At 40.1% G+C, this 14,006-nt stretch overlaps 1 protein-coding gene across 1 annotated transcript in view; it reads right to left on the reverse strand.

The window, feature by feature from the left end:
• The window catches only part of LOC121449249 (zinc finger protein 54-like), a 30,736-nt gene extending 17,740 nt beyond the window's left edge, over positions 1-12,996 (reverse strand). Inside the window, exons 1-5 of the mRNA XM_041653555.1 lie at positions 12,973-12,996; positions 7,970-8,096; positions 7,071-7,511; positions 7,035-7,038; positions 6,189-6,814 (exon numbers count right to left, since the gene is read on the reverse strand). Coding sequence (XP_041509489.1) covers positions 6,189-6,814; positions 7,035-7,038; positions 7,071-7,511; positions 7,970-8,096; positions 12,973-12,981 — 1,207 coding nt within the window. The 5' untranslated portion in view covers positions 12,982-12,996. The remainder of the gene's footprint in view (positions 1-6,188; positions 6,815-7,034; positions 7,039-7,070; positions 7,512-7,969; positions 8,097-12,972) is intronic.
• Between the last annotated feature and the right edge of the window lie 1,010 nt (positions 12,997-14,006).

Below are 14,006 nucleotides of genomic sequence, written 5' to 3' on the forward strand. Positions count from 1 at the left end.
GTGAATGGAAGAGGGACAGCATCCCTTACAAGCAATGTCAAATGAAATAATTATTCCTAGTACTAATTCTTACATAGAGATTCTTCTAAAATCTACAATAGGAATATCCTGGGATCTTTCTCAGTGGACGTCTACAGAATCATTTCTAGTGACACACAATGTGGTGAAACCGAGTATGTGTCCCACTGCCACGATTACTTGAACCCCTGGTCAAACCCTCCACCATACCTGGATCTTCTGCTACTGTTTCCTCTCTCTACCTTCCAGGGCTCCTTGTTCTCCTCCACAGGTAAGCAGGTCTGGCTGAGCAGTGAGAGCCCTGCATACAAGAAAGAGATTTTTCAGTGAGCACCAGGGATTTCTAACACAGTCCTGTACTCAGTAGAATTAAAGGATTTTATAAATGATCCCCCAACTGTCATACAGCGTCAGCACACTGAAAATATTTAAGGAGCATTTTGCGTTTCTGTAACTTGAATCCCACTTCTAACCACACCTCAGTCAAAACCTAGTGTCTGATTTTATCATGGGACAAGAATGAAGGAAACCTTCCACCTCTCAAAAGGACAAATATACGAAAAACAGATGAAATCTCGTCAAACTTCGCCTTTTCCTCTGATGATTTTAATTTACTCTGTGAGGTGTGAGACTCAAACACACACAGCTCTCAAACATACAGACATAGTTATTTTCCTAGGATCCCTGAACAGGAGCAAGGGAAACCGCAATCAAGCTGTTCTCGCCCACAGAAACCAGGCTGCTGTAGTTCTGCAACACTCAGTATCAGTACAAAACCCTATGGGCAGGGTTCAGGCACTGCCCCCTCTTCCCCGAGAGAAGTCCAGAGTCTCCTCACTGCATGTAAACAACCCTGAAGAAAAAGGCAACAGTTCGGCCATTTGTCAATGCTCATGGTGCTTTTTTTTTTTTTCACCAGAAAAGCCGCTTTCTAAATTTGTCCTTATATATTCTGTTTCCTAACTGTAAAAATAGTGTAGCCTGAAATCCGCACATTCAGTATGCATACATTTCTGGACTCTGAGGTTTGCCTTCAAACCTCAGCATAAGAACATATTATTCTATTTACATCAGTATGATACACTTCAAACGGAACATAATGGTGAGTATAAAGTTTTGTTAGTAAACACTAAGGTTTATAATCATAACCGTGTAGCCTTCAGCGGGGCGGTGGTGGCGCACGCCCTTAATCCCAGCACTCGGGAGGCAGAGGCAGGTGGTTCTCTGTGAGTTCGAGGCCAGCCTGGTCTACAAGAGCAGGGCTGGCTCCAAAGAAACCCTGTCTCCAAAGAACCCATATATATAATATTCATATATTCATAATATATATGAATTAAAAATCTGCAGTTATTCCTTTAGGGGCTGAGAGCTAACAAGCTCTCTGGGGCCACCAAGTCTCCAAGTTAAATGCTACTCTTGAAAAGGGAAGGGGTAGGTCAGGGGAATTAGAAAGTGTTTGAATTTAAATGCTAACAGTTTTGGATTTTTTTTGCACAACAGCAAAAGGGACCATGTTTTCAAACATCAACGCATAAATTCAATTGCTATATGTGAGAATATTCTATGAGAATAGTTTGGAAACCGCAGAACAATGACAAAATCAGCATTTGCCCCATTTCATACGATCTCAAAGATCTTCAAAGTAATACGCCTGCAACAAAATTGTGAGAGCGGTATCCTTAAGAGTAGCTGATTCAGTTCCAAATCAGCTTCCCTCGCAGCTCCTCTGACCTGGGAGATTCCAGGGCCGCCGGGCTGCGGTTCCCTCACTGCGTTGCTGACTTTCCCAGGCCGCCCCGCGGCGACTGCGGCTCTGGGGCTGTTTCCAGGTCCCGGCGAGAATCTGGTTTGTATTCGCCACCACTAGCAAAATACAACCGTTTCCCTGAGGTACTTCTGAAAATGGAGGGTTTTCCGGCCCCTCCCGCCTGTGTTTCTTAGAGCCGCCTCCGAACCTGTCCATCATACACAGGTTCCGGTTACGTACTCCTTTGTCCCTGCCCACCCATTGAGTTTTCCTGGCGTTCCTAGCTTGTTTTATTTTTGCCATCACTCCTCTGGTCTATACCAGTGTCCCTCCTCCTTGGAGACCCATCACTCCCACTGTTTCAGGCCGTCTTCCACACAGCTTCAGCTGTCAGGCTGCCCTGGACCCGCTCTGCACAGCCTCCCCACTTGTTTGCTGCCAGCCTAGACCAGAACTGGAACTAGGAGGACACTGCACCCCGGTATTACCCCCAAACTTCGACTTGACTACCAGCCTCCTGGACTACATACACACACCAAAAAATAACAGGCTAAATTCAGATACCAGTGTCCCATTCATGACACAAACATGACAAGCCAAAACCAAATACTGAAATTGTGGAGAGACTTGGGGAGAGACAGTTCAGGAACTTGGATTTTGAAAAGTCAGTGGTCAGCCCATTGCAGTAGTGGCAGGCATGCCTTCATGTAACAAAACAGCTTTCTAATTGTTTAAGACCCTCTTAACAAAAGGGAAACCATGACAGGTGCTCCCTACTGGTGCAGGTGAAGACGTGAATCTTGGAGGAAAACTACAACTACCACTATACTAAACCAGTATAATCCGTAACAAGAATCTAAACATTTTTCCTTGTACCCAGAAATAAGCAAGGTCTTTATCCCTCATCAAGAAAATTTCTCTTTGCAACAGAGATCACTACAAAAAAAGCCAACAACTAATCAAATGCAGAGTTGTGGAGGTCAGACTCAATGGATTTCATCTACAAAACACTCCTGTACCTAAGACTAAAGAAAAAAATTTGAAGAGGGGATAGAAAGATTGTAAGAGTCAGAGTGGATCAGGGAGTTTGCTGTGAGGTTTGTGTTTCCTAGTAAGGCCAGAGGCTATTCCCATAAAAATCTCACTAACACGATCACCCAAAAGGAGTGGAACAAGGATAACAATGGACATGCCAAGTGGCTGGGGAAAAGTCCACAAGGCCTCAACCCTACACGCAGAACTAAAAGCAACTGGGGAATGCTTGGAGCAGGAGAAATAGTCTCCCCAGAGGAGAACACACAATTGGTTACCCAATACCAAATGATCAGCCTTGAAAACTTACATACAAGGAACATGACACAGACAGAATAGGTTATATTGAGAAATATATATACATGGATATATCAATATGCAGTAACAATGAAAAAAAGAGGCCATAAATTTAAGAGATCAGGGAGAGGTATATGGGAGGAAAAGGAAAGGTAAAATAATAAAATGTATATTATAGTATAGTATGTATATTATATATATAGTATAGCATATATAGTATAACATAACATATACTATAGTATATTAGAGTATAATGTATAACTAGTATAATATAATAACCTCAAAATTAAAACAGTAAAAACAAAAATAAAACAAACAACAAACCCAAACTTAAGAAAAGCGGCTATAAAGCAATCAGAAAATGCAGACTAGGACTCCTTGAGCTTTTCATCTCACCCTAGTTACAAATGCCATCATCAGGGCTGGAGAGATGGCTCAGTGGTTAAGAGCATTGCCTGCTCTTCCAAAGGTCCTGAGTTCAATTCCCGGCAACCACATGGTGGCTCACAACCATCTGTAATGAGGTCTGGTGCCCTCTTCTGGCTTGCAGACATACACACAGACGAATATTGTATACATAATAAGTAAATTAGTATTTACAAATGCCATCATCAGGAACAGAAATGATAACTAATGTTTGCATAAATGTGGGGAAAGGAAGTCATACACTCCTGTGGAAGTGAAAAGTAGAGAGGGAACTTTCATATATTCGTCTAGATAGTCTCAAAAAAGAAAATTCCCGTGTGACTCCAATTACAGAATGGGACTTGATTTCTGTGGAAACAATGACAAACATCTAATTATCACAGATAAGTAACCAATGACAAACCAAAATTGGGAAACCAACAATTTGGCTTCTTTTTCTTTAGAGACGTGTTTTATCTGCATGTATGTTTGTGCATCAGAGGTGCCTGAAGAGGCTACAAGAGGGCACTGGATGTTCTGGAATTGAGGTAACAGATTGAGTGCCCATGTGAGGGTGCTGAGAATTCAAAGTGAGTCTTCTGAAAGAGCAGACAGTGCTCTTAACCACTGAGTCATCCCGAAGCCTAGAGGATCCCAGAATTCTTTTGAGGTGAGAGACTTTGGAGGGTCGGTGGGGCAGCCGGTCCCATGAGGAGTGGTGGCAGGTGAGAGATGGATAGACACCATGCAGAGAAAGTGGGTATAGTTCATTTAGTGGGTTATAGAAGGGAAGGAGAAGGGGGGAAGAGAGGGAGAGAACAGAAGTCACCTCTTCAGGAGAGAGATGGAATGAGAGAGGACAGGCTGGAGGAGACAGGATATTTGCTTCCCTCTGTGGAAGGGGAGGGCTTGGGACAGGGCAGGGCTCGTTTCTTAAAAAAAAAACCAGGGTACCCAGGTGACAGACCAGGCCAGCAGATCATAACTAATGGGACACTGAATAATGTGTTCTAAGTCTTTAACTGGGAATGGGGCAGGAAGAAGTGGGTCAACCAAAAGTAAGGATTATGAAGTCTTATGAAATCCTGTTTTCTTACAAGCTAATATTAAACATGAATTTAAAATCCTTGGAGATATCCCACAAGGGTAAATAATGCTGCTTCCAGACACCAGGTATATTAAATGGAACTCTCTGTACCAGGTATGGGTCATCGGCCTAGGGCTTACTAGACAGGGAGGCCCCATAGTCAACCCCAAAGCAGGCCATTACAAGGGCTCTTACTTGGCCACCCTAAGTACATGGTGTTGCTGAAGGTCCCAAACACTTTGATTGCAAGATAGATCTTAAACTTAACCAGGAGAGTCTCACAGGACTGCAAAGAAAAGATGTCAATGGTCTTATCTACTCCTGTACCCTACATTCTACAAACAAACCTACTAGCCAACATGTGTGCACTGGTGCAACCCTGGCACGACTGCTTATGGGAATAAACAACCTCTGTCCTGATTGGATTTGAAGTCCGCTCCACAGAGGGAATTCATGCCAAGTACTGTAAACATGGCCAAAAACCATGGCTTGGGAATTAAAGGTCCAAAGACAGAACCTACTGATGTTTTCTTGATGATCATGTTGTTATTATGCCATCTAAATATTCCTGCTCATAATTACCAATCTTTACTACTCTCAACCTTGGAGAAAGAAGTGTACTCTTGTAGTTGATAGTGGGTGACGCGGTACTGCCAATAAGCAACTGAGTAAGGTTGAATAGTTGCCGTTTCATCATGGCTGAGGGAGTGTTCCAAGAGTCTCCTTTCCCTCTTAAGGGTCTACTGGTGGTTAATGGAAGCTATATCATTTTGTTTCTAGTTTGGTGTAAATACATCCGCATAATTTTTGTACCTCCAGAGTGCAGATATTGAAGGTGTGAACCACCATACCGGGCATTATTGTGAATTTTTAGATGTTGAACAAGATAAATGTTTTTATTACAGCTTTTTCCAGGGACTGAAGAGATGGCTTAGTGGTTACTAGCACTGGCATCCCTTCTAGAGGGCGGGTGTTCAATTCCCAACACACATGAAGTGGCACACAGTTGTCTGTAACTACAGCATCAGGGCATCTGATGCCCTCTTCTGACCTCCACAAGTAGCAGGCAAACATGAAGTGCACAGTATACAAGGAGGCAAAGGAAGCATACACAGTAAGAAAAAAAAAATGAAAGGCAAAAAAAAAAAAACCAAAACTCAAGCTTTTTCACACACTTACATTTTCAATTTTATTTCAACATAAACTTGGGGATATTTTCTAAGATTTAATCTTCCTTAAAGACTTTCACAAATTTCTTTGTTTCTTTCTTTTTTGTTTATTGGTTTTGTTTTTCGAGACAGGTTTTCTCGGTGTAGCCCTGGCTACCTGAAACTTGCTTGCTCTGTAGACAAGGCTGACCTCAAACTCAGAACTCAGGGATCTTCCTGCCTCTGCTTCCTGAGTGCTCAGATTAAAGGTGTGCACCGCGACTCCTGGCTATTTATGTTTCTATTATGTATACTGTTGTGATTTGTAAGCATAGAATACTGGATAAATGTTATGTCACATTATTTTTTAAATGGTATTTTACTCTCCAGTATGAATTTTCTGATGTGCTCTATGATTTGAGCACTTTGTAAAAAAATTTGTTAGATTCCTTACGTGTGTAAGGTCTTTCTCCAGTATGAACTCTCTGATGTATTCTAAGAGTTGAGTCCTGGGTAAAGGATTTGTCAGAAACCTCACATTTGTAAGGCTTCTCACCAGTATGGACTCTGTGATGCCTTTTAAGATGTGATAATTGGATAAAGGACTTATCACATTCTTTACATCTGTATAATCCATCTAGAGAATGAATTCTCTGTTGCCTTTTAAGTGATGAATAGTGGGTAAAGGATCTGGCACACTCATTGCATTTGTAAGGCTTCTCTCCACTGGGCAATCTGTAATGGTTTTTAAGACGTGAAAGCTGATGAAAGACCTTGCCACACTCAAGACACGGATAGTGTTCCTTCGCAGCATGGATTTTCTGATGTCTCCTGAAACTCGAACAGTGGGCAAAGGATTTGTCACATTCCTTACATTTGTAAGGCTTCTCTCCTGTATGCGTTTTCTGGTGGCTATGAAATGCTGACATCTGAGGAAATGACTTTCCACATTCTTTGCATTTGTAAGGTTTCTCCCCAGTATGAAGTCTTTGATGTGTTTTAAGACTTGAGCACTGATTAAATGATTTGTCACAGACCTCGCATTTGTAAGGCTTCTCACCAGTATGGATTCTGTAATGCCTTTTAAGATGTGATAACTCAATATAGGACTTACCACACTCTTTACATTTGTATAATTTCTCTAAAGAGTGAATTTTCTGATGCCTTCTAAAAGATGAATAGTGGGTAAAGGATCTGCCACAGTCACTGCATTTGTAAGGCTTCTCTCCAGTGTGGAGTCTTTGATGTGTTTTAAGATTTGTATATGGAGTGAAAGATTTGTCAGAAACATTGCACTCACAGCGCTTCTCTCCAGTATGGATTCTCTGCTGTCCACTGAGGCTTGAGGCAGTACTGAAGCATTTCCCACATTTCTCACACTGGTGTGGTTTCTCTTTAACGTAGACTCTTTGTTGCAAAAGACTGTATATGGAGTCGAAATAATCATATTCTCCCTCCCTGAGCTCTTTCTTTGCATTGGAGAATCTCTGATCTTTATTAATGCTGGGACACAAATTTAAAGATTTTTCAAAGTCTTTAGATTTGCAAGGTTCTTCTCCAGTGTGCATGCTGTCATGTCTTTCTGGGTTTGATGAGTCAATGGAGTCATCTCTGTGATTACTGCATCTGTAGTTACTAGAGTTTTCTGTAGTTTCACTTGTTTTATAGAATGCACATGTGGAGGTGTCATGAAGCACTTTACCAAGCTCATTACACTGACAAGACTTCTTTTCATTATTCACATGGTGATGGACAGGATCACATATGCAATAGTTCTCTGAAAATGAGTACAAGTCATATTAACAGGGCTTGTTCTAAGATTAAATATTTGATAAATGACTGTTTCTCTAAGTTCTCTCTTAAGTCAACCAACAACTATTGAAAATAGAGCTTTCAGTAGTTCACAATTTTCATTCACTATAATTGTATGAATTCTCACAAAAACAGAATGGAATCCTTCAAGGTAGATGAAACAATTATTGAGGATAGTAATTAGCTTTGATTCAACCATAAAGAGTATAGTTCAGAAGACCCAATTCCTTTTAAGATTAAAGGCTTTTTTTTTAAAAGAATAAAGGTGTTTATTTTTTCAGATACCATAAAAAAGTTCTTTCTTTTTACCAAATGTTCCCTAGTCTCCTGCTGTTTCCAAGACAGCTTAACAGAGCTTTTACAGCCTGTGAAGCCAGTACATACAAAGATGAGTTACAAATTCTAAAAGCAAACTGTTCTCACCCACAAATACAAGGTTGCTGTAATTCTCCAGCATCACATCAATGTACAAAGCCCTCTGAGCAGAGTTCAGGCATTTCCACTCCTCCAGGGAGATGTCCACAGTCACATCCCTGAAGGTCAACAGACCCTGCAATTTAAAAGTACAGTTTAGCTGAGTGTAGTGGCACACACTTTTAATCCTTGCACTCAAGAAGCAGAAGCAGGTGGATTCCTGAGTTCCAGGCCAGCCTGATCTATAAAGTGAATTGCAGGACAGCTAGCTAGGGCTGTTACGCAGAGAAACCCTAAGCCCATAAACAAGGAAACACAAGTACAGTTGACCAGATGGTAATGGACAGAGTACTTTTCTAAACAGAAGAAGACTTAAGAAAATTAGAGATGTAGATGAGTGAAAACAATTACTGAAAAAGATGATTTTTTTTTAAACACAGTAACATTCTATAATGAATTTTCCAACTCTCTCAAAACAGGAGGACATAATAATGTCACAAGTAGATATATGAAACACACATTTAAGATCTGGACATGACTTTCTATCTCTTATGGATGCTGTGTTTATGTCTCACAGGATCACAGTGCACATGTCTCAGAAGGAAAAATCATCATGAGGAAATGTGCATTAAATGCTGTACCTGTAGATCATGCTAAAACACTGACACCAATCAATCTTGTGTGTGCTTGTGCCTTACATGACTCTATTCTAACAGGCTCTGTTGGGATGTTTAAACTCTAGGCCTGACACCTAGCTAAATAGCAAAAGTGTAGGTATGGAAGGCAGATATTAATACTGACATAGGCAAAAAGTTTTGTATTTTTTTCCCTCAGTAACAAGGAGTGTAACTAGACTTCAGACTGCCAATTTTAACATTAATATATATGATAGATAGTTCATGAAATTAATTTTATAAGAATATTTGGGAAGGTAGAAAAATTTGCATCAGCCATATCTAATATAATCTAAAATTTTCCTAAAACACATAAAGCCAACTTAGACAAATAATATTTTTAGAAGTTCTGAAGAATATTTCACTCCCCAAGAGTTGTACAAATTAATGGAAGTTCAAAATCAAATCACATCAAATAATATTTTCATTGCAGCTAAGCATGTACACATAAGTACAGTGACTGTGAATGCATTTAAAAGTGGCATCGACTTCCTACGAATAAATGGATACATTAAATTGTGTGAGAATTACTGTCACCTTTTATTGCTTTACAAATATGACAGAGTACAGAAGAATGGCTCACGCGAAAATCTGAGCTACAGCATCTGAATTCTGTATGTTCAATGTATACTTTTTAGTACTTATGCTGTATTGTCTAAAAGATTTTAAGTTAATAGTGTTCATGATTCTTCCTTTATTTCTCTGGAAATGGAAAGTGGTGGCATATTCTGTGTGATTCATGAGTCAGGAATAGAAACACAAACTTCCCAGGTGGTGGTGGCTCAGCTTTTAATCCCTGCACTCAGGAGGCAGAGGAAGGGGGATCTCTATGAGTTTGAGGCCAGCCTGGTCTACAAGAGCGAGTTCCAGGCCAGACTCCAAAGCTACAGAGAAACCCCCGTCTTGAAAACCCAAACAAAACAAAAAACAAAAATGGAAATGCAGACCTGAGGGTCAGAGCCCATTTCCCAAATCTTTACTTTAAAACACTGCGGGTTCAGGGTAGGGGAGGAGAGCCATTGTTCTCACAGGAACTGATTAGACCAAAGCAATGATGAGGAATGTACTTTCTGCACCAAATGTGATGGTTTATGCACATCAGCCAGTCAATATCCCAAGATATTCTTCCTGCTGCATTTCACATAATGCTACATAATAAGTTGTAGTCAAAGGGTTTCACAGTGGGATCCTGTTTGGGGGATTAGGGGAGAGAAAAAAAAAAGCCTGATCTCTCTAGTTTGGAAAGTCACCACTGAGCATCCTAACCAAGTGAGTGATGTGAGCAGCAATTCTCCTGAGAGAAGCAGATATCAGGTGTCAACAAACACATGGACACATCATCACTGTCCTAATATTAAATACAAAAGAGAAATACAAGTAGGCTACAATCTGAATTAAGAACATCAGTTTCATGACAAGATCAAACAGCATGTGCCAGCCATGTTGTAATGTGCTTAACCAAGTATTATTTAGTATTAAAAACCAAGATATGCCAGGCAGTGGTGGTGCACGCCTTTCATCCCAGCACTCAGGAGGCAGAGACAAGTGGATCTCTGTGAGTTCAAGGTGAGCCTAGTCTACAGAGCAAGTCCAAGGACAAGTTCTAAATCTACACAAAGAAACCCTGTCTTGAAAATCAAAAACAAAACAAAACAAACAAAAAACCAAATATATATATATATATACATATATATATATAAAGATGTAAGTCTCTCTTAATTCCACATGTCTCTAAGATGTTGTAACAATCCAGTCCATGTGTTTCAATATGCATTTTTATAAACATGATTCAAGGAAATGGCACAGATCCCTCATACACAGTGTATGAGACCACAATCAACAATATATAAGGATACAGTCCATCCTCCATATCAATTGGGCTTCAATTTTATTTTTTCCCCGAGACATGACTTCTCTGTGGACGTCTTGGAACTCACTCTGCAGGAAAGGCTAGTCTTGAACTCATACAGAGCCACCTGCTTCTGCCTTCAGAGTACTGGAATTAAAGGTGTGGCATATTTGCCAAAGTACAGGTCATAAGTGGATATGGGATCTCAAAACAAAACACAACAAAATGGGGCAGAACAGAGAAAAGTGCCACAGGAAATACAGAATAATGGATCTGTATTATAAAGCTGTAGTCATAAAGCTAGTCTGCTATGGGCATAAAAATAAGACAGGAGGATACCAGAATATGATAGAGGACCCAGAAAGAAAACCAGAAAGCTATGCTCATTGAATATTTAATGAAGGAGGCAAAAAGATAGATACAAAAACATGTCCTCTTCAACAAATAATGGGGGCAAAACTAGATCCAGTAGGAAAATGAAATGAGATTTTTATTCATTTATATAAAAATCCATTCAAAATGTATCAAAACCCTTATTTAAAATGAGAAACACAGAAACTTAGAAACATAGGGAATATCCATGGGGATATTGAGATGGGCAAGAAATTACTGATTAGAAAGAACAGCAACAGCACAGGAACTGACCCAACTATCAACAGATGGGACACCATGAAAACCAAGAGTTTCTGTACATCAGCAGAAACAATCAGCAGAGCACACAGACACCTATAAAGCAGGAGAGAATCTATACCTGCGACACTTGGGATAGGGGCTCAAATATAGACATTACCAAAAATTACAGAAATTAAGTAACATGGAAATAAAACTGTCAATCAACAAAAGGGCAAATGAACTAAATAGACACTTTTTAAAGACAGAAACACAAATGATCAACAAATATTTTAAATCTTAATGATCCCTAAAATGCCATGGAAACACAAATTACTTTGAAAGAGTACATCACCCCTGGCAAAGAATGGCTGTCATCAACTAACCTGACAACAAATGTTCGAGAGGATGTTGTGAGAAAGGAACCCTTGACCCATCCAGCAGGCCAGGTAATTTGTGGGCCTCGAGGAGGAATCACCTGAGTAGGAATGGGGGGAAAGAGAAAGGGAACCAAGCGCGTAAAGAATGACAGAGTCAGTCTGAGATGCGTCAAGGCTCCGTTTATTGCTAGCAGGGCTTCATTCTTATAGGGTGGTTCTGGCAGGGAGGGGTAAGGTTAGAGGGGATTGGAAACTATTGCGCCCTAGGCCAAGGAGGAAGTAGTTGTTTTTGCAATAGTTGTTTTTGTTCTTATTATATCTTTTTGGAATATCTTTTTGGAATATCTTGTGGTTAAACCGTTCCGAGAACTGTGTCACAACTGATCATGCTTTCAGCAGCAAGCTGTTCAGAGAGGATGAGGAAGATTGGCCAGTACTTTTGGTCGGCGGGGTTTCTTGGTCCCCAACAAACCCTCATTAACTGTTGGTGTGTGTTGAGGGGGGAGTATAAATTAATACAGCTGTGAGAAGCAGCCTGCAGATTATTTAAAAAATTGAAGCGAGAAATAACATATGACCCAGCAACATCACTCCTGGGAACTTAACTGGAGAACTCTACACCCCAATATAGAGATATTTACATCCATGTTCACTGCTTCTGCATTCACCACATCAAAGTACTGCAATCAACCTAATTGTCTGTCAACAGGTGAACAGATAGTAAAAATGGTATACACATAAAGTGGAATACTATTCATCTGAAGAGAAAATGTAATACAAAACTTCAGGAAAATGGATGGACTCAAAACATGCAGTTATCAGGTGAGGTCATACAGTGGTAGAAAGAAGAAACCACATTTCCCATCATATGAAGAACCTAGCCAACAATACATGTATATGGAAAACAATGAGTACAGCAGAAAAAAGAACTAAAAAGGTTAACTATTAGAGTTGAAGTAAGAATGAATGCAGGTGAACCCCAGTTATGAAAAAGGCTAAAAAGAATTTCTTTTCTCCTTCTAATACTGTCACAGGCCTTTTTGGATTTCGGTGGTGGATGAGTACATCACAATATATTCAATTGTGAAAATATGAAATCCTATGTGAGGTTCCAGAGCTTCTGTTCCCAATGACTATCTTAATGGGCATAAATGTTCATTGAGTTGCCAGGATTGGTGGCACACACGTTTAACCCCAAGCACTCAGGAGGCAGAGGCAGGTGGATTTCTGTGAGTTCCAGGCCAGCCTAGTATACAAGGTGAGTTTCAGGACAGCCAGGGATATACAAGAGAAACCTTGTCTTAAAAACAAAACAAAGAAACAACAACAACAAATTCATTGAATTGTATAATCTTTGGGTCTGGTTAATTTCAGTATGTGAACTTTTGTTGTTTATTTGCAACATAATAAAGTTAAAATGTTATCAGGAATAGAAAATTAAAGGCTTTCAATGTCTCAAAATATAACATTTCTAGAACAATAATGGACATGACCACTGACCTGGGGCATGTTTACAGGAGAATCAACCATTTCTTTTTGTTTCTCTTCTTTGAGTCTCTCTTCCAGGAATAATGAATAGATGGCTTGCTGATGGAGGAAGGTCATTGGTTAAATAAAAAGAAACTGCTTGGCCCTCATTGGTTAGAAGATAGGTGGGAGGAGTAAACAGAACAGAACGCTGGGAGGAAGAGGAAGTGAGCTCAGACTCCACAGCTCTCTCTCTCGGGAGCAGACGCCTCAGAGAGTGGCCATGCTCCCAGCTCCCAGGCAGATGCACTCGATGAAGCTCTGACCCAGGATGGACATAGGCTAGAATCTTCCCGGAAAGCGCACCTAGGGGTGCTACACAGATGATTAGAAATGGGCTAAATTAATATGTGAGAATTAGCCTAGAAGAGGCTAGATAGAAATGGACCAAGCAGTGATTAAAAGAATACAGTGTCCATGTAATTATTTCGGGGCATAAGCTAGCCAGGCGGCCGGGGTGCTGGGAATGAAGCCCCGCCGCCCTTATTACTACAGCTTGCTGCACTTTCATATAAGGGATCAAAAAGAAAAAGCAAAAATTACTACTGAAAACTGTTAAAGAACAATGAAAAGACCCAAGCAACAGAATACAATCAGGTGTCCAGTCAATGACCCCAAATCCAAGACAGCATGAACAACACTGGAAGCTTGGAGGAAAAAAAAAACACTGTAAAACATATTGTTGCCTCCAGAAAAATAAGTCATTTTAAGGTGATGGAGACAGAAATGCATTTCAAGGTAGTCCCCAGTTAAAACAATTGATTTCACTAAAGCAGCACTGCAGATAATAAATTAGAGGCAAAACATACAGTAGAGTCAGAGGAATCATCCATGAGAACATGTGAAAGAATAAATTTCATGTGAAAAATAGATAAATACAGGAGAACTGGGAAGGAATCCATGGACAAGAGAGCAAATCACTAATTCTCACAGAGAAGGAAGAAAAAATACTACCATTAATCTAACAAACAACAACTTCAAAAACAAAAACATAGGGAATAAAAATC

This window comes from Microtus oregoni, unplaced genomic scaffold (assembly GCF_018167655.1).
Source record: "Microtus oregoni isolate MIOR12 unplaced genomic scaffold, Mior012 000006F_ref0000085, whole genome shotgun sequence".
NCBI lineage: Eukaryota > Metazoa > Chordata > Mammalia > Rodentia > Cricetidae > Microtus > Microtus oregoni.